Here is a 25143-nt window from a genome sequence, read left to right on the forward strand (position 1 = left end):
TAAAATATTTCAACTACAGCTGTGTCAGAAGTTTTTCCGCTAATCTCCCGAGTTGAGGATCTTTGAGTGGGAAACTAAATATCTGTGTCTGAGGCCTGTCACACTGTGCTACATCACAGGATAATCAAAAACCCCCTTTGGCAAGCTTTCACATTGTGTGAGAGAAGGGCCTCTTTTGAGAAACGAGGGATGGGGAGAGACGGGGCTGGCAGGCAGTGGCTGTGGAAGGAGGGCTTGGAGGAAGAGGAGTAAGTAGGGTTAATCCCACACTGTCATTATCCTCACTTCTTAGCCACACTCTGCAAGCTTCCCCATAATGAAGGCCATTTCCAAGGATTTGAACCTGGCATAGACACCAAATTGTGCAATAATTACCGATACAGGGCGATCGCATCCACCTTTACCCTTTATGTTAGGTTACAAATAATAATCCGTCATCATTAGACATGTGTAAACCTGCAGAAAATGCAGCTGCTGATTTGCAAGAATGTTTACTGTTACACAACAAACCACTCCCCCCTCTGCTTTCACACATAAATGTCGAGAGCGATTTGTTTCCACCGTGATCTGTTTGTTTAATTGGTACTGATTTGCTTGAGGAGCTGAAATCATAACGCCAACCCAATCCTCTAAGATGTTGACATGAAAGCCTTTATGTCAACCAACTTTATTAAAAAACAACCGCAGTGACAAGTGGAGGGAAGAGAGAGAGAGAGAGAAAGCTAGGCTTGTGTTCATTTCAAATGCTTGTCAAGAAGAACAAATAAAGTGACGTTTAATAGAAATTATTTATAGTCTATGTAAAGGAATTTGGGACCGGCAGAATTCGATATTGTGGATATGAAAGTGCAAATGACTCAGTGCTTCACACTCCTTTTTCCCATGTGACACGACACCTGCTTTTCAATGACTTAACATCCCAGTTCAAGCCCACACATGCACTCGACCCTCTGAACGCTTCGCCTGTTGTCTTCTCATCTTATCAAAGCCAGGGTTTTATGATTGTCATAGACTGACGCATACAGCACTGGTAAAACCTCCCGTCATCGCCGCTTAATCTTCTCTTTTATGGGATACTTGTCAATTTTAACCGATTAATATTACGTTTTCTCTTCAATGTACTTATGACTAATTTCCTACCCAGCCTTTGTATAATCATATGTAAATATCAAAAGGATATTATCACACAAAAAACTCAGTGCTCAGAAGATCAAAGTACATAAAGCTCCGGAAATGAATCAGCCATGAATCAAATCTATGAATGATGACATGACTCATCATATTCTCAGAAATCCTGCATGTCACAACAAGCAGGTAAAATTGACAACTGGGCAGAGTGGAAGAAGTGTTCATATATTCAAAGGTAGTCTGATATTATATTCATTCTCATATTGAATTAAAACCATAAATGTACCAATAAGACATTTAATTAGCATCGTCTTTGCTACGTAAAGCATTCGGTATATGAAGGCTCAGATAAACAGGTTTACCGCATTTTGTAAGCCAGGTATTTGACCTTGAGTATATATTCTGACAAACAATGTTAACTGAAGGTGAACTCCCTGGCCTTTTCAGGAGCTTTCAAAAGCATCACAAGCTTTTTTATCACTCTGTGAACTTTTCCCAGTCGCTGTGAATGAACACCGAACTTAATGCTTTCTGATTTTGAAACATGTTTTTCAAAAATGAATCGGATTTGAATCAATGCCTATTTGCAATGTTCAAACTCCATCTACTTCTTTTTTTTCCAGACACATCTACAGCATCTGCGATGCGAGGCAGTCTTTTCCACTGAAATTAGCTTCCCCTAAAAAACATGACAAACTTTCTTCACATATACTGAGAGCAAATAAAGAAAGTACACATCCGTACGACAGAAAGTCATTTGATTTGCAGATACCCCTCCTGTTTCTACTGTGCATCCCAACCTGACGCTCACACAGAGATGTGTGATTAAGCTTTGTTTTTGTGAGTGTTGCGATGCACCGTTTGCTGAGCCGACTTGAACAAAGTACGGTGTTTAATATAATAGCTGAAGCTGTAGAAGGATTGTGTTGAGGTGCAGAGTGCCACGGGTAGGTGTTTGACAAGTGCATATAATTAAACAGTGAAATTAGGTGATAATATTCAATTGGTGGAAAAAATAACCATTGTTCATACATAGAATATCTTTTTCACAAATTTAGAACAAAAAGCAGTGCAGTTAAAACAAACAAAGAAGAGCAAAAAAGCTCAATGTGAAGAATATTCATTTGGAAAGTAAAAGCATTAGCATTTGTGACCTGAGGGTATAGGCATATTTTGTATGTAAAAATGCAAAATGAGGGGAAAAAATGAAACAATAACATGAACTGGAAAACAACCTAATCTCACACCAGTTACACACCATGCAGAAATAAGACTGCACGGATTAATATGATCAGCTATACACTCTTAGAAATATATGATACGCAACACTCTCCATGCACGCATGTATTTGTTCATGTATAATCATAAATTATGCATGAATAAATTAAGATGAATTCTATGCCAGAGAAAATGGTTCCGCTATATCTTATGCAAAATGCAGGAAAGTAGTGGCACCTATATGTAAAACACACATTTTTTTTGGCTTTATTGTGTTTTCATAAGATCACAGACCACACATCACATATTTCCCCATAAAAATCTGTGCAGCCATTTCAAATCTGTTAAGCCTGCCAGCACCAGATAAAAACCTGGGTTTAAAGCCCCCACACAGTTGGCACACGCGCAAATGAAAATGTTTTCAAGCATGCTGATCATGTAGTGCATTACAAGTGACTCGTTTGGATGAAATGCGTCACTTAATTTCTATGTGATGTCATTAAACCTGTTTTACAGCATTTAATAAAAAAAAAATGGCTTTTGAGCACTTCAGTGATGAAATGTGCAGCAGAGGTGATACCATTAAAGCACGGGGAAGTTGTTGTTTCATCCTGTATAAAGCCGAGGGTGCAGGGGTGTCAGTGAGGTGACGCTGGGGGGTATTTATGATCTGTGCTGTTGTCATGTTAATGTGTTTGTGGGCTTCCGATGATCCTCAAAGTGGGATTATATAGGAGGAGGAGCTTTCAAATTCATACTTTTCCCAGAGACACGGAGGTCGAATCTGAGGATTACTGTCCTGCAACTGGAAGTCGGCTAAATAAGTAAAGCATATACATTTGTAATCACAACAAGAGAATGGTGTATTTGAACTTTTACTGCAGCACCAGATTTGTGCCTGGCCTCACATCACCAACAAACCCCTTAAACGTTGCTCTGTGCTGCATGTCACCTTGGAAAACAGTTTACGTTGCACTGAACACCGATTAGCTGCTAACAGCATAAATAATGATAGCGTATCACTTTGCTAAATCTAAATGCAAACATTTAACATCCTATTTGAATGACACCCCAGCAGCTCAAGTATGACACACTGACAAAGACATTTGGCATTTGCATTGAGCCACTTTGTCATCCGCTTCACGAAGTTGAGAGAATTTACTCACACCGACTGCACAGTCAGAGGTGACGCAAGGTGCTGTGAAAAACCACAGCTCTCTGATTGAACAGTGATAAATCCGCAGCACGGACTGGAGAGATATTTTGCATCCGCTGTTGCTGGCAGATTGATTACATTTCAGAGTGGAAACTACATTTGCAGCTCAGCAGGTGGTGAGACGATGCAATGAGAACAAGATGACTACCCACTGATGCACTGTGGACAAAGCAGAAGAATAATAACTGGTCTCTCTCCCTCACCCTCTCGCTCGCTGATTTCGCTGAAGTGGAAAGTTAAGCGAGGACTCCAATAAATACCCCCCCCAAAAAAAAGAAAAATCCTGATCAACTCCATGTGTTGCAAATTAAATCACAATTCCGACTGCTTGATTTGAATATTTTGGTTAGTCATACTCTTTACTCAGAGTTACGGGGGGGGAGTTCCCCCTTATACAACACACAATGACTTCATGGTGTTGTTTTATCCTTTCTGAATTTGCTACCGACACGCGTTCCCCATGACGCACGGCACCTGCCTGACCTGCTGTGGTGTGGCGTGTCCCCCCCCCCCCCCCCATTCACCTGAAGCGGCCGCGTTATTTCTGTCGAAAACCGAAATATTACAACAACAGCGTGAGTCCGGAGGAGGGGGGGGGCGTTGACGTAGGCTTCCACACAACAGCTGACAGTCAAAAGCCGAGGGGCGCGTTCTCCTCGGGAACAGACGCGGAGCGGCCGCCCCCGATCAGAGGCGGGTTTTGTGCGCTCGGACTCGGAGGCGTCGCGTCGCGGATCTGCGTCGGAACTATTGATCCCGTGAATGCAAGCCAGCGGGATACAACACGAAGCCTCTGTCGAGTGGACGAATACAGTGAGGAGGGTAAGCAGCGTGGCCGTTCGTCGGCAGCGGCGGCGGCAGCGAGGACGACCGATCGGAAAAAGAAGCGCAAAACACGCGCTTCGTTGCGTAGAATTTGGAGTTTCTAGCTGCTCTGCCGTGTTTTTTTTTGTTGTTTTTTTTGCATTAGGCAGCAAATCTGCGCATTTCCTCTCGTCCGTGAACAGGGACGTTTGGATTAGTTTTAGATTCAGCGCTTGATTTGCGTTGATTCATTTGCACGTTTGAAGTCTTCATGACATAAAATCATTTGCGTGAACTCAGCTTCTGCAGATTATTTATTATTATTTATTTATTACGAAACGCTTTTCAAGGAGAAACGCTTTTCTAAAAAGATGCGTTGCACATATTTTACTTTCACGGCACTGAGACTCGACTGTTTCAGGTTTACGGGTTCAAACATTTCTTGGGATTGTGTGGCAGCGAAGAGTTTAGATTTGAACTTTCTGAACTTGAATAGCCTTAAAGAAAATAAACTGTGGCCGCTTTTAACCTGCTGAATGAATATACAGTATATTGAGAGATGCTGCTGCATATTTGCATGATCTTATCCAGATGTGTTTTATTTCCAGATGTTACCCAGTTGTCCTCCTCATAGCTGCTTTCTCCCCTTGCAGTTTCTGTTGGCAGAGAAGAAGACATTTTTTCCTTTTCCGATTGTCCTCCAGAAGATGCTCTTTCAATGTGGGCTGTCGTTTTGGTGATTTCGCCAGGCTGAAGTCCTCCAGGGTCAGGACCTCCCTCATGGCAGCCTTCCTCTTTGGACTGCTGATTTTCGCGATCCAGTCCCCCCCCCTTCTCCTCAACCCCATGGCTAACAAGGGATCACCCTCACCCCCAACTCCATCGCCCCGTGAGAACGGGACCGCCAGTCACCGAAACGGGACCCTCCAGCAGCTTCCTCATATTATCATTATTGGGGTGAGAAAGGGGGGGACGCGAGCGCTGATAGAAATGCTCAGCCTTCACAGTGGAGTGGCAGCAGCTCAGAAGGAGGTGCACTTCTTTGACTGGGAGAATCACTATGAGAGGGGCTTTCCTTGGTACGTCAGCCAAATGCCCTACGCCTTCCCTGACCAGCTGACCGTTGAGAAGACCCCTGCCTACTTCACCTCCAGCCATGTCCCCGAACGCGTCCACCAGATGAACCCCGACATCAAGCTGCTGCTCATCCTCAGAGACCCCACAGAGCGGGTGTTGTCGGACTACACCCAGATATTTTACAACCATCTCCAGAAGCGCAAGCTTTACAAGCCCATTGAGTCTGTTTTGGTGAAGGACGGTGAGATTAATCTGGAATACAAGGCGCTCAATCGCAGCTTGTACTATGCTCATATGCAGAACTGGCTCAAGTACTTCCCACTTGACAGCATTCACATTGTGGATGGGGACGAGTTGATCAGGGACCCCGTACCAGAGATGAAAAAGGTGGAGAGATTCTTCAAGCTCGAACCACAAATAAATTCTTCATTTTTTTACTTTAATAAAACAAAAGGTTTCTACTGTTTGAAAGACCACGGACAAGAACGCTGTTTAAGTGATTCCAAAGGCAGGCCTCACCCTTATGTGGCGCCTGCCATCCTCCAGAAACTCTACCAGTTCTTTCATGAACCCAACAAGAGGTTCTTCTCGCTTGTGGGTCGAGCATTCAACTGGATATGAATGTTGATATGAGCGTTGGCAGCATGATGTAGAGTGTTTCAAGGATTATCGCTGTTTGACTGACAATGTAGATGAAGAAATACGGGAGGTAGAACGAAAGTTTGAGCTGTATCTATTTTTACACGAGAGCATTTGTTACAGGAATATGATGAAGTCAAATATCGCGCCGCTATCCATGCTCTGCGTGTCGCTTGTTTTCGTATTTTCATTGTCAAATGTAATTTTCTTTCACTGCTGTCCAGCTCAACTTATCAAAGCAGAGGTTTCCTGTGACTATAATGATAGCCTTAGACTTTACCATTTAGTGTTTTACATAAAGCTATGAAGTTTAATTTAGTTATAAATTCATGTTTAGCTTCATATGATGTAACGAACGCCTAACTGCATTTAGAGTTTGGATGAATGGACAGACGGACTGAAGGATGGATGCATGGACTCGACCCGCCGCTGTGATTTTCTCAGTCACTTTCAGGCATGAGCCGTGTTAAATATCAATTTGCTGCTCAAATCTTAATCATTCCTATCCATGCTTTGTACACATTGTGTATTTGTGATATAAATACTCTTTTTTAATGTAGAATTAATATCACAATAAAGAGTTATATATTTTTTTAAATCAAGGCTGATGTTTTCCTTGAGGTTTTCCAGTTTCACGCTCACATTACTTGCAATTCTGCTGCGCAGTTTCGGACGAGGATGAGTCGAGTCATGATGATGACTCTTTAAAAGGCAAAAGGAGTACTAGATCACACTGCTCAGAAAACATTCACATAATAATGTGAATTATTTTGACATTTGTAATAATTCCTGCTTGTCTTGTGAACATTCCCTCTTCAATTACCCTCCGATTGCATAAGCAAAGGTAAAAGACGTGGTGATATCTGTAAAAGCATCTTCTCTTATCCTCTTGGGGAGGGTCTGCTTCATATTTATCGCTATAATTCTTATCATACGCCAACCATTAATTCCTCCTTAAATTGTCAGAGTGTGTTAGTATGTAAGTCTATGATCATAGATTTCAGCTGACAACAGAGAAATCAGTAGAGCTTGTTTTTTCCCAAGGGTCCAATCATCTTATTGTTTATCCAGCGAGGCAAGGGATACATGTATTTGTTCAAATTTTATTGCTACTTTGAAAACATGGCCTAGTCTGGTGATGATGAATATGATGAATATATTTATTAGATGGAATGTTAGAGTACAGTACAGTCACACAGTAGCGGGTATCACAGTACAAGTAAAGTCAAACATTCTGTCTAAGAGGAGCATTTCAAAAAAAGCCCTTGCGGTCTTGTTTCCGTTGAAAGTCCTTAGTACATAAATCATCCACAATTAACGATACAAATTTAACAATACAAATAAAAATAAAAACAATATTCAATAACTCAATTGATGCAAAGTAACATTAGAAAAATACAATGATTTTACACCACCGATGCAAACTAACAATCTAAAATAAACTAGAAAGACAATCAGAGATTGCAGACCCTCGCCTCCGATAGACTATTGGATCTTGTGAGACAGTAAACAGGGCTTCCGGATCAGAGGAGCCAAACCTGCTCTAGCTTGCTGCTCCGGAACGTACTACAAGACACCTTCTGGACTCTTTTTCCCATCATGCCATTCGTGTCCCTCCCTCTTAAAGTGGCAGTTTACAGCAGAGGCACAATTTCAGATGTAAAAATAATTCTAGAATCTGGATCCAGATCCGGATCAACGCCATTCTCGGGGAGGGCCAAGCCACGGACAGAACCTTGCTTGTGTAAAATTTTCAAGTTGATTGGGTTCCTAGTTTTTGAGTTATGCGCTCGGACAGACAAGCAAACAGACAAACATACAAACAAACGGACCCAATTACAATACCCCCGCCTCCCCTTCGGCGAGGGTAATTAAACCACAGATACAAAATGACAACGAATGGCAATAGATTACATAAATTACAATAAATTACAAAGACACTTAATATGTGCAACGTAGGTGGACAAAAAGGGGGTGGGGGGGAGGGGTTTATCCGGAGAGAGTCGTGATGACTATCACAGTTTCTGTCCCCTTAAAAGGTGTATTTTTAGGGCTGTTTTGAAGGAGGCCAAAGAGGTGCATGTTTTGAGGGCGGGAGTCAAACAGTTCCACCATTGGGTGGCTGTATTATAAAAAGATGATTTACCCATGTTAGTCCTATAGGAGGGGGTAAACTGGCTGTTGTTTGAGCTCCCCCTAGTGTTGTGGCTGTGGGTGTCACTAAATTTGTGGAGGTGTTCCGTCAGGTATGCAGGGATTGAAGGGACTGAGGGCAGAGCTGCATTGACTATTTTAAATGCCAATCCCATTTTGAGTTGTTTAACCCTGTCTTCTACCCTGAGCCATTTTAGGCAAGCAAAATGTCCAGGAAGAATTAAGGTGGGTCATGGGCCCCAGATTGAGGAGTAGCCGAATCAGTTTGTTTTGGGAAGTTTGGAGCCTGGTTTTCAGGGACACCTTATTGACGCCGCAGACAGGATGCGAACCTCATCGCCCCTTAAATGCAGAGCAAAGTGATATTTCTTCACTTTTTCACCACTGATTATTTCATTCCCCCCCAGGTCAGGTATATTATTCCCTGATTTACTTGTGGTTGTGAAATTAAATCATATACTAGCATCTGAAAAACGGGGTTGGCAGCATGCGCAGTGGACAGTATGTGAAGGTGTGTTGAGGTGAATTCTGATCTCCGCTGTCAGAGTGACGGATGACTGTGTGTGTCATTGTGTGTGCACAGTGACAGGCAAGCTAACTTTTTCTGCTATGAGCATTGCTTTGAACGTCTTAGGATTCTAGCTGGCTCTGCAGTCACATCAGAACAAACTCACCTGAATCCTTTGGTTCTTCTGGGAATGGGGAAGTCGGGAACTAGGCCCAATAACATCGTCATGATAAGCCTATAAGTCTTATAGGCTTATCAGTATAAGATATATTTTCTCATAGCGTAAGCTCTAATTAAATACAGTGGAACCTCAGTTCTCGAACAACTCAGTTTAGGAACAAAAGAAATGGAGTTTAAAATGCCTCGGAAGTCGAACAGATGTTTGGAGTTCGAACAGATGAGCAAAGCCAAAGCGAACCGAACACACGTGAACGAAGGCGGCTCAGTTTGAGTCCCCATCGGAGAAAGACTGTGCAGATTTTTCATGTCAAAAAATGTTGAACATGTTCATCTCTAACGATTTTGTTCAGATTACTCTTGTAATTTTTTTTAACTCAGTTAAAGATCGTCGATGTTTCTAGGTGACTTTTTGCAACTACGACTTGACTGTCTGTGCTTGCTCACCACACCCTGAATGACATTCTGTCCTCAGCTGTAAAAGTGTACCCAACCCTTAGAAAAGAATGCACCTGCCTAACTTGCTTCAGTAAATTCTCTCAGTCGACTGAGACAGCCATATCATTTCTGCCAAATAATTCACGATCACAACACGGAGCAGATGCAGCAGTGAAGTCTCAACTGATCAGAGGTGAGTTTTTCATGAGATATCACAGATCTTCTGACATCTTGAACTATTGCTGCTGGGAACACAAAATCCAAACCAGGAACCAACACAAAACCTTTTCCTTTTTGTTTGACAGTCTTGATTAACACAATCGAACTTTCACACTCCAAAAAATACAAAATTATATTCATACAGTAGCTCGTGACATTTTCAATGAAATAATCAGAAGATAAAATGTTAGCAAAACATTACAATGATTTGATAAAATATATTTAGTTAAATGAAATAGAAATCTAATCAGGGATTTAAATGTACATAAAGCTGTTTTCATTGCATGTATTTTAATGTATTTTTAAATTAACAAATCCATCATGAAGTTTAGAAACAAGTAATGGGAGTGAATCCTGGTGCAGCACTCTGTGACAGGTAGGTCTAACATGATCTTTTATTGCCACAGTTACAGGAGTCAGTAAACACAAGAAGGCAGATGGAGTACAGGTAGGATCAAGTTATACAGGCTTTTGTACACAAAACTTCGATATTCCATATATTTAAGTATTTTTAAATTAACAGTTCCTTCAAGGAGATTAGAAAAAGTGTTGTAATATTAATGTAATGTAATGTAAATATAAATATTAGCATCTGTGTGTGTATAATCATTCACAACTGAAATTCAGGTATTACATAATTATTAAATATAAGTTCACTTTTTTGGTCCAGTGAAATTAACCAAAAATAAAATTCTCTTGTGGACAGTTATGGTCAAAAATGTACAGAGTTATTTTCTTTTTTCTTTTTTTTTTCTACAAATGCAAGGCAGCGATATTGCCATTTCTTTGCAGTATTTACCAAATTTCATTTCCTCGAACTTGTAAATAGGTGGATAATGCGTGAGATTTAGATTCAGTGCTTGACATTTCCTATTTAAATGTTATTGATCTGCATAATTACGGTGTTGGATTCGTTAATTCTACCTTAAAACAAAAACAAAAAATGTAGAAAAATGGGCAACAGGCACGCAGCTGCTGCAAATGCAAATGCTATATATTAAAAAAGACACCATTTTCAAGAAGAAGCACTTATAAATGTTGCATTGTATATATTTTGTTGTAAAAAAAGTGACAATGCGCTGACCGCTGAAACTGGAAATATCTGACACTATGATGAAAGTGGCTCAGTGTGTTGGGACTTGGGCTGGGAAGCGGAGAAATCCACTGGTTCAAGGCCAAGCCCAGATGAAATGAGGAATGCGTGCTGGTGGCTGGAGAGCGGCCAGTTTTACCCTCAGAGCACTGCAGATGTGCCCTTGAGGAAGGTACCGCCCCCAATTGTTCTGGGTGCGCCGATGATGGCGGCGCCGTCACCCTATGCCCTCTATACACATATACATATGTGTGCTTGTTTCAAGGGCCCCTTGTACTCTGGTGTAAATGGAATTTTGTTACGTTTTTGCTGTGTAAAAAGTGTGAAAACATAATGACAATAAAAAACTAATCCTAATCTCTTAAACACATTTACTGCTTAAAGTGGAATCATGCAAATACTGCTGGAAAGAGTTTTTATGTGCAGCGAATGAAGCTTTCAAGAATGTAAGATGCTGCTGCTTTAACATGATGAACAGAAAATCTATATTGATAGAAGATGCAGCATATTTGTTGGATGTGTTTTGTCTCTGCCATTTATTGACCAAGTATCCTCATCATAGCTGCTTTCTCCCCTTGTAGTCACTCCTGCTGGCAGAGAAGAAGCAGATTTTTCCTTTTGGATTGGACGATTGTTCTCCAGGAGCTGCTCTATCAATGGGTTGTAGTTTTGGTGATTTTGCAAGGCTGAAGTCCTCATGGGTCAGGACCTTGCTTTTGGCAGCCTTCCTCTTTGTGCTGATGATGTTTGCTATAAAGTCTTTCCCCCATCTCCTCAACCCCATGGCTTTTAAAAGATCGCCTTCACCTCAACCTTCATTGCCCCGAGCGAACAGCCTCACCCGTTATCAAAATGAGACCCGCCAGCAACTTCCTCATGTTATAATTTTTGGGGTGCCAAAGGCAGGGACATACGCGCTGTTGAGAATGCTCAGCCTTCACAGTGGAGTGGCAGCACCTCTGAGGGAGGTGCACTTCTTTGACTTGGAAAGTAACTATGATATGGGGGATTCTTGGTATGTCAGCCAAATGCCCTACGCCTTCCCTGACCAGCTGACATTAGAGAAGACAGCTAGTTACTTCGCCGCTAGCAATGTCCCTGAACGCATCCATCAGATGAACCCTGACATCAAGCTGCTACTCATCGTCAGAGAGCCCACAGACCGGGTGGTGTCAGGGTACACCCATGCATTGTACAAGGATATCATGAAGCACAGGATTACCAAGACCTTTGAGGAATTTCTGTTGAATGATGGTCAACTCGATCTGGAATACAAGGGTCTCAATCATAGCTTGTACTATGCTCACATGCAGAACTGGCTCAAGTACTTCCCACTTAAAAACTTTCACATTGTGGATGGGGATGAGTTGGTCAAGGACCCCGTACCAGAGATGAAAAAGGTGGAGAGATTCTTACGGCTGGAACCACAAATAAATTCTTCATTTTTTGTCTTCAATGAAGAAAAAGGTTTCTACTGTTTGAAGGAACATGGACAAGAACAATGTTTAAATAAAAAAAAAGGCAGGGCTCACCCTTATGTGGAGCCTGATATCCTCCAGAAGCTCCACCAGTTCTTTCATGAACCCAACAAGAGGTTCTTTAAGCTTGTGGGTCGTACGTTCAACTGGAAATGAATGTCTGTGTGTCAGTAATTTGGTGAAGAGTTGATTGAGGATGATCTCTAAGAACTGGGGGTGGGGGGGTCGTGACCGTGACTGTTTGTGCTTTGCTTTAGCATTTCCTTTTTCTGAATTTGTAATTCTCATTAAATAAAAATCTTTGTGGAATTAAAAATATTCTGAGGTTTATGATTTACTAAAAATATTTTTTTATTGTTACATTTTATGCTTTTCTATACAATTTAACACCACGTTACAACCTTTGGAGTGGACCCAAGCCTCTTATGGGTACCAGTCATTTCTAAATCACTTGGTTGAAAAGTGATTCCTGAGTGACATCAAGTGGTAGGAAAATATATTCTGAAAATATCCCCCAGCACCAGTCATGTCTCTCTCAGTACCTGCCGTGAAGAGAAAGGCTGGCAACGAGCACACACAATTCCAGCAAAAGTGTGTGGCGTTGGGAATATGGGGCCAAACGGTCCGACCTTTGCCTACAACGCCACTTTAGGACTTGCAACCTAAAGATCTATTTTTTTGTTCCTTTGGTCCCCAGCTCATTTTAGCGGGTTTCCCCAACCACAGGTCCGCTCACAGTGACGACCAGCACGGCATTCAACAATTCAAAACATTTATTAACACTCTAAAAACTTCCTTAAAAACACTCCACAAACAAAACAAAAAAATGAAAAGGGGAGACAAGGCAGTGACAGTCCACGGCCAACCTGCCTTCGTTGGGGAAAACACAAAGACAGGGACGAGGGAATGAGGGAAGGGAAGCACCTACATACGCCCCCCCCCCCCCCAATCAGTGGTAGATGGGCCACAGGTGCTCCCTCCCACACCTGCCTGCCTAATTACAAGTCTCTTTTGATATCCAATCTGAAACAGCGTCCATGCACCTTACAGCCCAATAGGATGTGCAGTAAAAGGTATAGACAAGAATCCACAAACAGAATCAAACAGCAAGGCAAATATACAGCAGGACAGATGAGCAGCGGCAGCCAAAACGCACCAGCGTACGCTCCTCAACAATAGAGGTGTAAAACTGCACCAACATCTGGGTCGGCAGCTTGAGTTTCCTCAGCTGCCGCAGGAAGAACATCCTCTGCTGAGCATTCTTGATGAGGGAGTTGATGGTCTGCTCCCTCATCAAGCTGTTTACATTATCGAAGGGAGGAAACACTAGCAAAATGTAAAAGCATTTGCTCACGCAGCATACGATAACTTTGAACAAATGTCGCGTTTTTGAGCAGTTCCGGAGAGAATCTCAACCCAGCAGCAGCATCGGCTGCAGTACCTTTCAGCACATATCCTCTACTGCAGGTAACTAACTAACACTGCTGTAACAGGCTGTTCTGTGTCTATGTACGTAAGAAAGGAGGCGTGTCCCCTCGTGTTGCAGTAGGGCGGAAGTGAGCAGAGGTTTGACCGCGATGATATATGTGTGTGTGGGTTCACTCTCGTTTGGAGAGGAATAAAGGGACCCATCTCATTTATTGTTTCATTATATACACAGTAGTCATGTGTTTCAGTCACGTGACGTTTTTTGTTGTGGGCGCCATCTTGAGGACCTACCAAGGACCTGCGGCTACGCTGTGAGAGATGTTCTCTGTTAAAAATAACTCACCTAACTGCCCTAGAAAAGCAACGGTAGCTACAAAAAATTGACACTTTAGGTTCAGATCCGTATCTACCCTCTAATCAATTGCTGAATCCACTCCGGTCTGCAAAACACCTGCCGGATTTAACTTTTGCGGACAGGTTCCACCTGGTCCACAATCCCTCCCCATCCACTGGCGAAGCCCTCAAAGCATTTACAAGTACAGAAGCTTGCAACTACTTCATGGGCTAAAGATGCTAAACGTCATTATGTGGAGGCTAAAAAAATGTTCGTGATCACAGTGTTAGAATTTTAAGTTATGCATAAACCCATTAAACAGACAGCATCTTACAACTTGGTCCTCAAGATGGCGCTGCGAACGCTGTGTGACGTCACATGAAACCCATGAATAGGTGAACCCTGGATGCTCAGCTACACTGCCTAGCATGTTAGCACTATTTGTCTGATTGGAAAACCTGTGATTACTAACTGTTAACTTTAAATTAATTCCTTGTCATGCATGACATTTAGATGACATTTAGTAACACACCTGCCTCACCTGATTCAGTCACTCTCTGTGAAGCAGCCATATAATTTCTGCCAATGGCCTCAGAACCACAACACCGAGCAGAGAAGTCTCATCTGATCAGAGGTGGAATTACTGCTGCTGTAAACACTGAACCCAAACCAGCAGGATGCAACACAAATCTTTTTGTTATTTTAACAGTCTTTATTAATGCAATCCAACATGACACACTCTCCAAAAAATAAAAAATTGTAATCAAACGGTACCTTGTAAGACTAAGCAAATTTGACATTTTCAATAAAACAATCAGGAGAACATCTGTTGGTATGTGTGGTCCTGTAATGACTTAGTCCAGATTGTACCCCTATGCGGCGATAGGCTCCAGCAGAAACCTGTGACCCATATTTTGGATTAGTGGCTGAAGACGAGAAGACAATGAATGAATGATTGCTAAAAATTGGTGGTGAACTTATGACTTTTTACCTCCTTCACTCTGACCATCTATTCTTGCAACACACTGGCTGACATTCCAGCTGTCAACCACAGCTATGCAAGTTGAAACAAAGAAAATTAGACATCATATGTTGGCACCGCAGAACATTCTATACATGCTGACATTTACTCCACCCCGAGACGGGGCTTAGGATTTAATGCACCTGCCAAACCTGCTTCAGCTCCACCTCTCCACTATCTGAAGCAGCAATGATATTTTTGTTAAATACTTCAGAATCAAAACACGGAGCACACACCACGGAAAAGTCTCAGCTGATCACAGGTGAGTATTTTGTGCTCTGAGACATCACAGATCTGGGTCTTACATCTGGAACTATTGCTGCTGGGAACACAGAACCTGAACTTGTAAGTCACCACACAAAGCTGTTTTTTCTTTTTTCTTGAGAGTCTTTAGCACATTCTGGCATAAGACACTTAAAAAAAGAAGCAAAATCAATCGTTTTCAAAACAGTAGAGGGTGCAATGTTAGTAAAATACTACAATGATTCGATAGAATATATTAAGGTAAAATAAATAGACAGATCTCATCAGGGACCAAGTCATGTAGGCTTTTGTACATCAAGCTGTTCAAGGTTCAAGGTTACTTTATTTGTACCTGAAGGTAGATTTGTTTTGCTGTGAGATAAAGTTAAAACATCCAATATCCATTTAAAACCAGCAAACATACATCTAAAATTTATACAAACCGTTAAAACTGCTCAAATAATATTTCATCAGCGCCAGTAAACCAAGATGTCATAATAACAAAATAAAATAAAAATATTCTTTTTTTAAACATTTTTAATTAACAATTCTTACATGAATAGAAACATGTACTAATGGGAGTGAATCCATCCATCCATCCATCGTCATCCGCTTATCCGGGGCCGGGTCGCGGGGGCAGCAGCCTAAGCAGGGAAACCCAGACTTCCCTCTCCCCGGCCACTTCCTCTAGCTCTTCCGGGGGGATCCCGAGGCGTTCCCAGGCCAGCCGAGAGACAGTCTCTCCAACGTGTCCTGGGTCTTCCCCGTGGTCTCCTCCCGGTGGGACGTGCCCTGAACGCCTCACCAGGGAGGCGTTCAGGAGGCATCCTAAATAGGTGCCCGAGCCACCTCATCTGGCTCCTCTCAACGCGGAGGAGCAGCGGCTCTACTCCGAGCTCCTCCCGGGAGACTGAGCTTCTCACCCCAGCTCTAAGGGGGAGCCCAGCCACCCTAAGGAGGAAGCTCATTTCAGCCGCTTGTACCCGCAATCTTGTTCTTTCGGTCACTACCCAAAGCTCGTGACCATAGGTGAGGGTAGGAACGAAGATTAACCGGTAAATCGAGAGCTTCGCCTTTCGGCTCAGCTCTCTCTTCACCATGACGGATCTGTGCAGGGTCCGCATCACTGCAGACGCTGCACCGATCCGTCTGTCGATCTCCCGCTCCATCCTTCCCTCACTCGTGAACAAGACCCCGAGGTACTTGAACTCCTCCACTTGGGGCAGGATCTCCTCCCCGACCTGGAGGGTGCACTCCACCCTTTTCCGGGTGAGAACCATGGCCTCGGATTTAGAGGTGCTGATTCTCATCCCGGCCGCTTCACATGCGGCTGCGAACCGATCCAGTGAGAGCTGGAGGGCACGGCCTGATGAAGCCAACAAAAGCAAAAAGCAGCGACCCGATCCTGAGGTCACCAAACCGAACCCCGTCAACGCCCTGGCTGCACCTAGAAATTCTGTCCATAAAGGTTATGAACAGAATCAGCCAAACCTGCTCTAGCTTGCTGCTCTGGAACGTACTACAAGACTCCTTCTGGACTCTTTTTCCCATCATGCCATTCATGTCCCTCCCTCTTAAAGTGATACTCCCATGTTACAGCACAGGCACAATTCCTGTTCATGTAAAAATAATTCTAGAATCTGGATCCAGATCCGGATCAACGCCATTCTCGGGGAGGACCGAGCCACGGACAGAACCTTTCTTGTGTAAAAACTTCAAGTCGATTGGGTTACTAGTTTTTCAGTCGACTAAGACAGCCATATCATTTCTGCCAAACAATTCACGATCACAACACGGAGCAGATGCAGCAGTGAAGTCTCAACTGATCAGAGGTGAGTTTTTCATGAGATATCACAGATCTTCTGACATCTTGAACTATTGCTGCTGGGAACACAAAATCCAAACCAGTGGGACCCAACACAAAACCTTTTCCTTTTTGTTTGACTTCTCTTGATTAACACCAAACTTTCACACTCTAAAAAATACGAAATTGTAATCAATTCAATCAATTTCCTTTTGAAATGTTTGTTTATTAATCTGCATGTTTGCTGTGTTGCATTCGTTAATTCTACCTCATAACAAGACATTTAAAGGAACTCAGCTGCTGCAGATATTGATTGCAAAACCACGACCTTTTCAAGAAGAAGCCCTTGTAAAATGGCAATGCTGAAACTGGAAATGACTCAAGTCAACTACTTTCTTTAATTTACTGTCTCTTAAGTCCCACGTCCCTTGAATTCCCAGTTTAACTCTATTATCACCTTTCAGTACACTCCGTGATCAAATCACAGTCACTATCACACTCTTAAAATAGGCAAAATAGGACGACACTACGGAAATAACCTACGCCGCTTACTTAACATCGTCTCCCATCAAAAACAGTGTAAAATTATGACTACAGTATTATCATTAGATGCCCAAAAGGCATTTGATCGAGTGTCCTGGAAATACTTAATTCAAACACTAAAAAGATTTAAATTTGGTCCTAAATTTATAGATTGGATTGAAACAATTTATTCTTCACCCCAGGCAGCTGTTAGAGTTAATGGGTTCCGATCGGAAAGGTTTACATTAGAGCGTGGTTGCAGACAAGGCTGTCCAATGTCACCCTTGCTCTTTGCTCTAAGTATTGAGCCGTTAGCTCAACTTATTAGAAATGAAGATAATATTAAAGGCGTATTAATCGGCAATGAATTGCATAAAATATCCTTATATGCTGATGACGTCCTTTTATATCTGACAGATCTACCCACGACTGTCCCATGTTTACTTGAAAAGTTAACATCGTATGCATATTACTCAGGGTATAAAATCAATGTCGATAAGACTGAGGCCATGGATGTTTTGGGGAACATCCCACCGGATTTAAAACGGCAAAGCGGCTTTCATTGGCCTAAAAAAGGCATAAAGTACTTGGGCATTAATATTCCTCTTTCATTAGACAATCTGTTTGACACAAATTATGGTAGACTAATTAATATAATAAAAAGTGATTTGGATCGCTGGTCTGCGTTACCCCTGTCCCTCTTAGGCCGTATAGAATCAGTCCGCATGAATGTCCTACCCAGGCTCCTATATTTATTTCAAATGCTACCAATCGAAATACCCAAGTCAACATTTGAAGGATTAGATAAAATAATTTCAAAATTCATATGGCAAGGAAAGTGCCCTCGAATAAAATATAAAACTCTCCAAGGATTTAAGGAAGAGGGAGGCCTTAATCTTCCTAGCTTTAAATATTATTTCTGGGCCACACAACTAAAATCACTGATTTCATATATAAAAAATGATGCTGATACAAGATGGTTAAGCATTGAACAGAAGATGTGCACTGACCCACTACAGGCATTGCCATTTGCTGACATTCCATCTAAGGGGTTAGCAGAGTGGACTAAATTCACTCTTGACATTTGGAAGAGAATCAGGATTACTTTTAAGTTACCAACCAACATCTCTATACTGTCTAGCATTGGTTATATTAAATCCTTTACACCAGGCAAGATGGACACAGGCTTCCTAAAATGGGCTGACCATGGTCTTATTTACATACACCAGTTAATTGATAAGGATTGTTTATTGTCATTCGATCAGCTGAGCAGAAAATACCAACTTGACAAAAACGACTTCTTTAGATACCTGCAAATACGATCTTTCTTAGTGTCTCATACAGATTGGAAAAAAGTGCTGGAACCATCGGCCATTGAAAAATTTCTTATACCATTTCAAAAACAAGAAGGAGATCAATAAGTAATTACAAAGCTATATAAAATATTTAAGTCAATGACTCAAAACAAGCCCATTTTGGCGAGGCAGAGATGGGAGGCGGAGGTGTCACAAAATATATCTGACGAATTATGGAAAGAGGCATGTATAGCGGCACACCAGACTACAAATTCAAATACATGGAGAGAATTCAAATGGAAAATACTCAGCAGATATTTTAGGACTCCAGACATTGTAGCTAAAATGACACCGAATATACCAAGTCTATGCTGGAGAAACTGCGGCACGGATGTGCCTAATCATACACACATATTCTGGTCATGTCCTAAAATACAACATTTTTGGGACGAGGTGTATACTGCCATAAACCGGATCCTTCAGTTTGAAATACCGAGGGATGTGACGGTGGCTGTTCTGGGTATTACTCCACCAGGGCTGCTAGGACGATCTGCAACCTACCTTTTATCCATCCTTTTTACAGCAGCCCTGAAATGCATTACAATTTCATGGATGAAGACAGAGCCACCGTCGCTTAACATTTGGAAAGTAAAACTGAAAGAACTTTACGAAATGGAAAAAATAACTTACTCACTACGACTGCAATTACACATCTTCGTAAAACGATGGCGACCAGCAGAAGGCTTCTTAATGTAAAAACTAACCAAAAGGATAAGGGGTCATGTATACCTGGGTGTGCCGCCACTGTAATTAAGATTTCTTTTTTCATTATATAGGAATTTAACCTAAAAATCTTAATGTGGATATGCTGTCTTACTATGTTATATTATGTATCATGTGGATAAGAATACTGATGTTAAATGCTCTGTTGCTGTTAAAAAATTGAAATAAAATCTAAGTGGGAAAAAAAAAAAAATAGGCAAAATAATCAAACTAAGTTAAATGAATTGAGCATTTACTGAACATGTAAACAATCAAACATACCGTATTGACCCGAATATAATACGACCCCCTCTTTTTCAAGACTCAAGTTTGAAAAAATACTTTTTGAACACCAAACTCGATTTTTATACAGAAAATAATTGCAGTACATCTGAAACAAATGATTATAACAACATATTCCAGAGAAAATGTTATTTTGCCTCATTCAAATCATGCAAAAACTGTCTCACATCTGCATTTAAATATGTGAACTAAAGTGCAATCACATTTGTAAATGACTGGCTTCTGGTTTTTAAAATGTAAATAAACCAATCTACTGTGATAAAACAACAAAATTGCAATCACTGCATGAACCATCAAGGTGAAGTCTGTAACAAATTGGTTGGGAGACATCGGGGAGATCGCTGTTCTCCAGCGGCTGGAGGCTGCTTGTCCTCCGGGGTTAACTTCCAGACTTCACGCTGGGGAAGAAGGCTGAAGTGCAGCAATACAAGATGGACACGCCAGACGGACGTGCTGAATCACTGAAGCTGCTTTATTTTACTTGCACTGTTCAACAAAACTCCTTTTCCTCCGCTATCGCTCGCATATCTCTGTCTCCTCGTTCTTTCTGTCGCCGCTCCGTGCTCTCTCTCTCTTTCTCACTCACTAACTCGCTCCCGGGGGGAGGGGCGCACACCCCAGCTGGACGCACACACACATCTCACAACATATGAATAAGGAAAAACATCTCAATAAAATAATGACAGGCGTTCGCTTTGGCCTTGGGAGTTACGTTCAGCATTTGCTGTAAAGACATCTGGCTCCATCGAGCGTTCTGAATGGGTATAATGTCTAGACAGCAAATGTAAGACGACTCCCACTTTTCCAGTCTTATTTCAATGCAAAAACCACCGTCATATATTCGGGCCAATACGGTATATTCCGTATGTTCCGATACGTCACTCCGGAGTAGAAGCATAATGACAATAAAAAACGAATCCAAATCTCTAATCTCTTAAACACATTTACTGCTTAAAGTTTTTTCTTCGAATCATGCAAATACTGCTGGAAAGAGTTTTTATGTGCAGCGAATGAAGTTAAATAGCTTTCAAGAATGTAAGACGCTGCTGCTTTCACATCATGATCAGAAAATCTATATTGATAGAAGATGCTGCATATTTGTTGGATGTGTTTTGTCTCTGCCATTTATTGACCATTGTATCCTCATCAAAGCTGCTTTCTCCCCTTGTAGTCACTTCTGCTGGCAGAGAAGAAGCAGATTTTTCCTTTTGGATTGGACGATTGTCCTCCAGGAGCTGCTCTATCAATGGGTTGTAGTTTTGGTGATTTTTCAAGGCTGAAGTCCTCATGGGTCAGGACTTTGCTTTTGGCAGCCTTCCTCTTTGTGCTGATGATGTTTGCTATAAAGTCTTCCCCCCATCTCCTCAACCCCATGGCTTTTAAAAGATCGCCTTCACCTCAATCTTCATTGCCCCGAGCGAACAGCCTCACCCGTTATCAAAATGAGACCCTCCAGCAACTTCCTCATGTTATAATTATTGGGGTGCCAAAGGCAGGGACATATGCGCTGTTGAGAATGCTCAGCCTTCACAGTGGAGTGGCAACAACTGAGTGGGAGGTGCACTTCTTTGACTTGGAAAGTAACTATGAGATGGGTTATTCTTGGTATGTCAGCAAAATGCCCTACGCCTTCCCTGACCAGCTGACAGTAGAGCAGACAGCTATTTACTTCCCCACTAGCAATGTCCCTGAACGCATCCATCAGATGAACCCTGACATCAAGCTGCTACTCATCGTCAGAGAGCCCACAGACCGGGTGGTGTCAGGGTACACCCATGGATTGTACATGGATATTGCCAACCACAGAATCATCAAGCCCATTGAGGACTTTCTTTTCAAAGATGGTCAACTCGATCTGGAATTCAAGGGTCTCAATTATAGCTTGTACTATGTTCACATGCAGAACTGGCTCAAGTACTTCCCACTTAAAAACTTTCACATTGTGGATGGGGATGAGTTGGTCAAGGACCCCGTACCAGAGATGAAAAAGGTGGAGAGATTCTTAGGGCTGGAACCACAAATAAATTCTTCATTTTTTGTCTTCAATGAAAAAAAAGGTTTCTACTGTTTGAAGGAACATGGACAAGAACAGTGTTTAAGCACGGAAAAAGGCAGGGCTCACCCTTATGTGGAGCCTGACATCCTCCAGAAGCTCCACCAGTTCTTTCATGAACCCAACAAGAGGTTCTTTAAGCTTGTGGGTCATACGTTCAACTGGAAATGAATGTCTGTGTGTCAGTAATTTGGTGAAGAGTTGATTGAGGATAATCTCTAAGAACTGGGGGTGGGGGGGTCGTGACCGTGTTTCTCAAGAACTATATCACACTGCGTGGTCGGCACTTAAATAATAGGAAGTCATTAATTCTTTCATATGTGATGTTTATCTACAGTAAGGCTGCACAAAAAAAAACCTCTTGGGAAGATTCTGTTTAATATAAAAATTGTACCGTAAAATTACGGGGTTAGAGTTAGTCCTGAGCCGCTGCCACAATGGGCCAACGTAACCCAATGTTTCTAAGATGCATGATTTTTTTTCAATGGTGGAGGGAAACCAGATAATCTGGACGAAAATCCCATTCAGACACAGAGAACACGGAAACGCTACACAGAACAGCCATGTTGGGAATTCTGCGATTAGAACCCATGACCATCTTGCTGTGAGGTAACAGCGCTAACCACTATGCCATTGTCCTGTTTAATTGTCAGTATCAAGTTAAGTTCAAAGGACATGATCCAAATGCAGACAAAATGACAAACGTTCTTTTAAACATAAAAACCAAAACCATTAAATCTTCAACAATGTAATAATAAACCTGTTTTCTACTTCCTCATCACTCAAACAAAAAGAACACCACACTTGTAAAACTTGGAAATGTACAGAAGATGCACCAGTGGAACAAGTATTTCTTCTCACTCAGTCTGCTGTAATTATCTGTTTGTGCTTTGCTTTAGCATTTCCATTTTCTGCATTTGTAATTCTTATTAAATAAAAGTCTTTGTGCAATTAAAAATATTCTGTGGTTTATGATCTACTGAAATGCTCACTTTTTTTAATCGTTATATTTTATGCTTTTCTGTACAATTAAACACCACGTTACACATTACATTTCCTCTTGAAATGTTTGTTTATTGATCTGCATGTTTGCTGTGTTGCATTCGTTAATTCTACCTCATAACAAAACATTTAAAGGAACTCAGCTGCTGCAGATATTATTGATTGCAAAAACACGACCTTTTCAAGAAGAGGCCCTTATAAATGTTTTGTTATAAAAAGAAGTGGCAATGCTGAAACTGGAAATGACTCAAGTCAACTACTTTCTTTAATTTAATTCAATTCAATTCAATTCAGTTTTATTTATATAGCGCCAGATCACAACAGAAAGTCATCTCAAGGTACTTTACAGGATTAGCAGGGAAAGACCTGCCGGGAAAGACAGAACCCAACTTGACCCACAAGAGCAAGCACTTTGGCAACAGAGGCAAGGAAAAACAAAAGAGAGACTGAGAAAGCGTGTGGCAAAGTATATCTGACGCTATTCCAATCCGACACTGAGGAGGAAGACTTCCATGGTTTCAGTCCACAGGAGGAAAATGAAGACAGCTCTCAGTGACTTTTACCGGTATGTTTTTTTAACCAGCCCTGTTAGTGCTGTGTTACTTCCGTATTGCTGCTGTGTTACTGCCGCGTTACAGGCACTGTTTGCTATTATTTATTATTAAAACTTTGAAAACTCTTTCTTTGTACCATCTTTCTTTGTAAATATCTCATGTTTCAATGTGGGCACATGCGGCTTATGTACAAAATGGTTTTTCCTTTAAAAATGTACTGGGTGCGGCTTATAATCAGGTGTGCTCTATAGTCTGGAAATTACGGTAAATGCGTCACCCTGTATTTGAACCTCACTGGAGTATTTCCACTTGTAGCTGAAACTGCTGTGCACCCAAACCCAACAACAGTGACAACAATGGTGACAAAGAACAAGAGTGATTTTCTGGGTAGGGAATATTCAAGAATTTCCTGGGATTGTGTGTGAATGCAAATTTATGGGGGGAAAAGACATACTTTTAAACAATAAAAGACTAAATGCCCATTGTTGAGAATGAAAAATGTTGAACATATTCATCTCTAACAAATTTGTTCAGATTACTCTTGTAAATATATGTATTATTAACTCAGTTAAAGATCGTTGATGTTTCTAGGTGACTTTTTGCAACTACGACTTGACTGTCTGTGCTTGCTCACCACACCCTGAATGCCATTCTGTCTCCAGCTGTGTGGTGTACCCAACCCTTAGAAAAGAATGCACCTGCCTAACTTGCTTCAGTAAATTCTCTCAGTCCTCTGAGACAGCCATATCATTTCTGCCAAATACTTCACGATCACAACACAGAGGAGATGCAGCAGTGAAGTCTCAACTGATCAGAGGTGAGTTTTTCATGAGATATCACAGATCTTCTGACATCTTGAACTATTGCTGCTGGGAACACAAAATCCAAACCAGTAGGACCCGACACAAAACCTTTTCCTTTTTGTTTGTCTTCTCTTGATTAACACCAAACTTTCACACTCTAAAAAATACGAAATTGTAATCAATTCAATCAATTTTCTTTTGAAATGTTTGTTTATTAATCTGCATGTTTGCTGTGTTGCATTCGTTAATTCTACCTCATAAAACATTTAAAGGAACTCAGCTGCTGCAGATATTGATTGCAAAAACATGACCTTTTCAAGAAGAAGCCCTTGTAAAATGGCAATGCTGAAACTGGAAATGACTCAAGTCAACTACTTTCTTTAATTTACTGTCTCTTAAGTCCCACGTCCCTTGAATTCCCAGTTTAACTCTATTATCACCTTTCAGTACACTCCGTGATCAAATCACAGTCACTATCACACTCTTAAAATAGGCAAAATAATCAAACTAAGTTAAATGAATTGAGCATTTACTGAACATGTAAACAATCAAACATACCGTATTGACCCGAATATAATACGACCCCCTCTTTTTCAAGACTCAAGTTTGAAAAAAGACTTTTTGAACACCAAATTCAATTTTTATACAGAAAATAATTGCAGTACATCTGAAACAAATGATTATAACAACATATTCCAGAGAAAATGTTATTTTGCCTCATTCAAATCATGCAAAAACTGTCTCACATCTGCATTTAAATATGTGAACTAAAGTGCAATCACATTTGTAAATGACTGGCTTCTGGTTTTTAAAATGTAAATAAACCAATCTACTGTGATAAAACAACAAAATTGCAATCACTGCATGAAC

General features: G+C 41.3%; 3 protein-coding genes across 3 annotated transcripts; all 3 read left to right on the plus strand.

Annotated features, from left to right (window-relative positions):
* Positions 1-4986: 4986 nt before the first annotated feature.
* Positions 4987-6604, plus strand: LOC137894873 (heparan sulfate glucosamine 3-O-sulfotransferase 1-like). The gene has a single exon (XM_068740349.1). It carries the CDS (start codon positions 5147-5149, stop codon positions 6062-6064), a length of 918 nt encoding a protein of 305 aa, XP_068596450.1. The 5' UTR covers positions 4987-5146; the 3' UTR covers positions 6065-6604.
* Positions 6605-9503: 2899 nt separating this feature from the next.
* Positions 9504-12383, plus strand: LOC137895005 (heparan sulfate glucosamine 3-O-sulfotransferase 1-like). The gene is made up of 2 exons (XM_068740482.1): positions 9504-9552; positions 11253-12383. The coding sequence occupies exon 2, from the start codon at positions 11328-11330 to the stop codon at positions 12303-12305; it is 978 nt and encodes a 325-aa protein (XP_068596583.1). The 5' UTR covers positions 9504-9552; positions 11253-11327; the 3' UTR covers positions 12306-12383.
* An 8724-nt stretch (positions 12384-21107) lies between these two features.
* Positions 21108-22085, plus strand: LOC137895183 (heparan sulfate glucosamine 3-O-sulfotransferase 1-like). Its single transcript, XM_068740668.1, has one exon. The coding sequence runs from the start codon at positions 21108-21110 to the stop codon at positions 22083-22085; it is 978 nt and encodes a 325-aa protein (XP_068596769.1).
* Positions 22086-25143: the final 3058 nt, after the last annotated feature.

Source organism: Brachionichthys hirsutus, chromosome 6, assembly GCF_040956055.1.
Source record: "Brachionichthys hirsutus isolate HB-005 chromosome 6, CSIRO-AGI_Bhir_v1, whole genome shotgun sequence".
Lineage (NCBI taxonomy): Eukaryota > Metazoa > Chordata > Actinopteri > Lophiiformes > Brachionichthyidae > Brachionichthys > Brachionichthys hirsutus.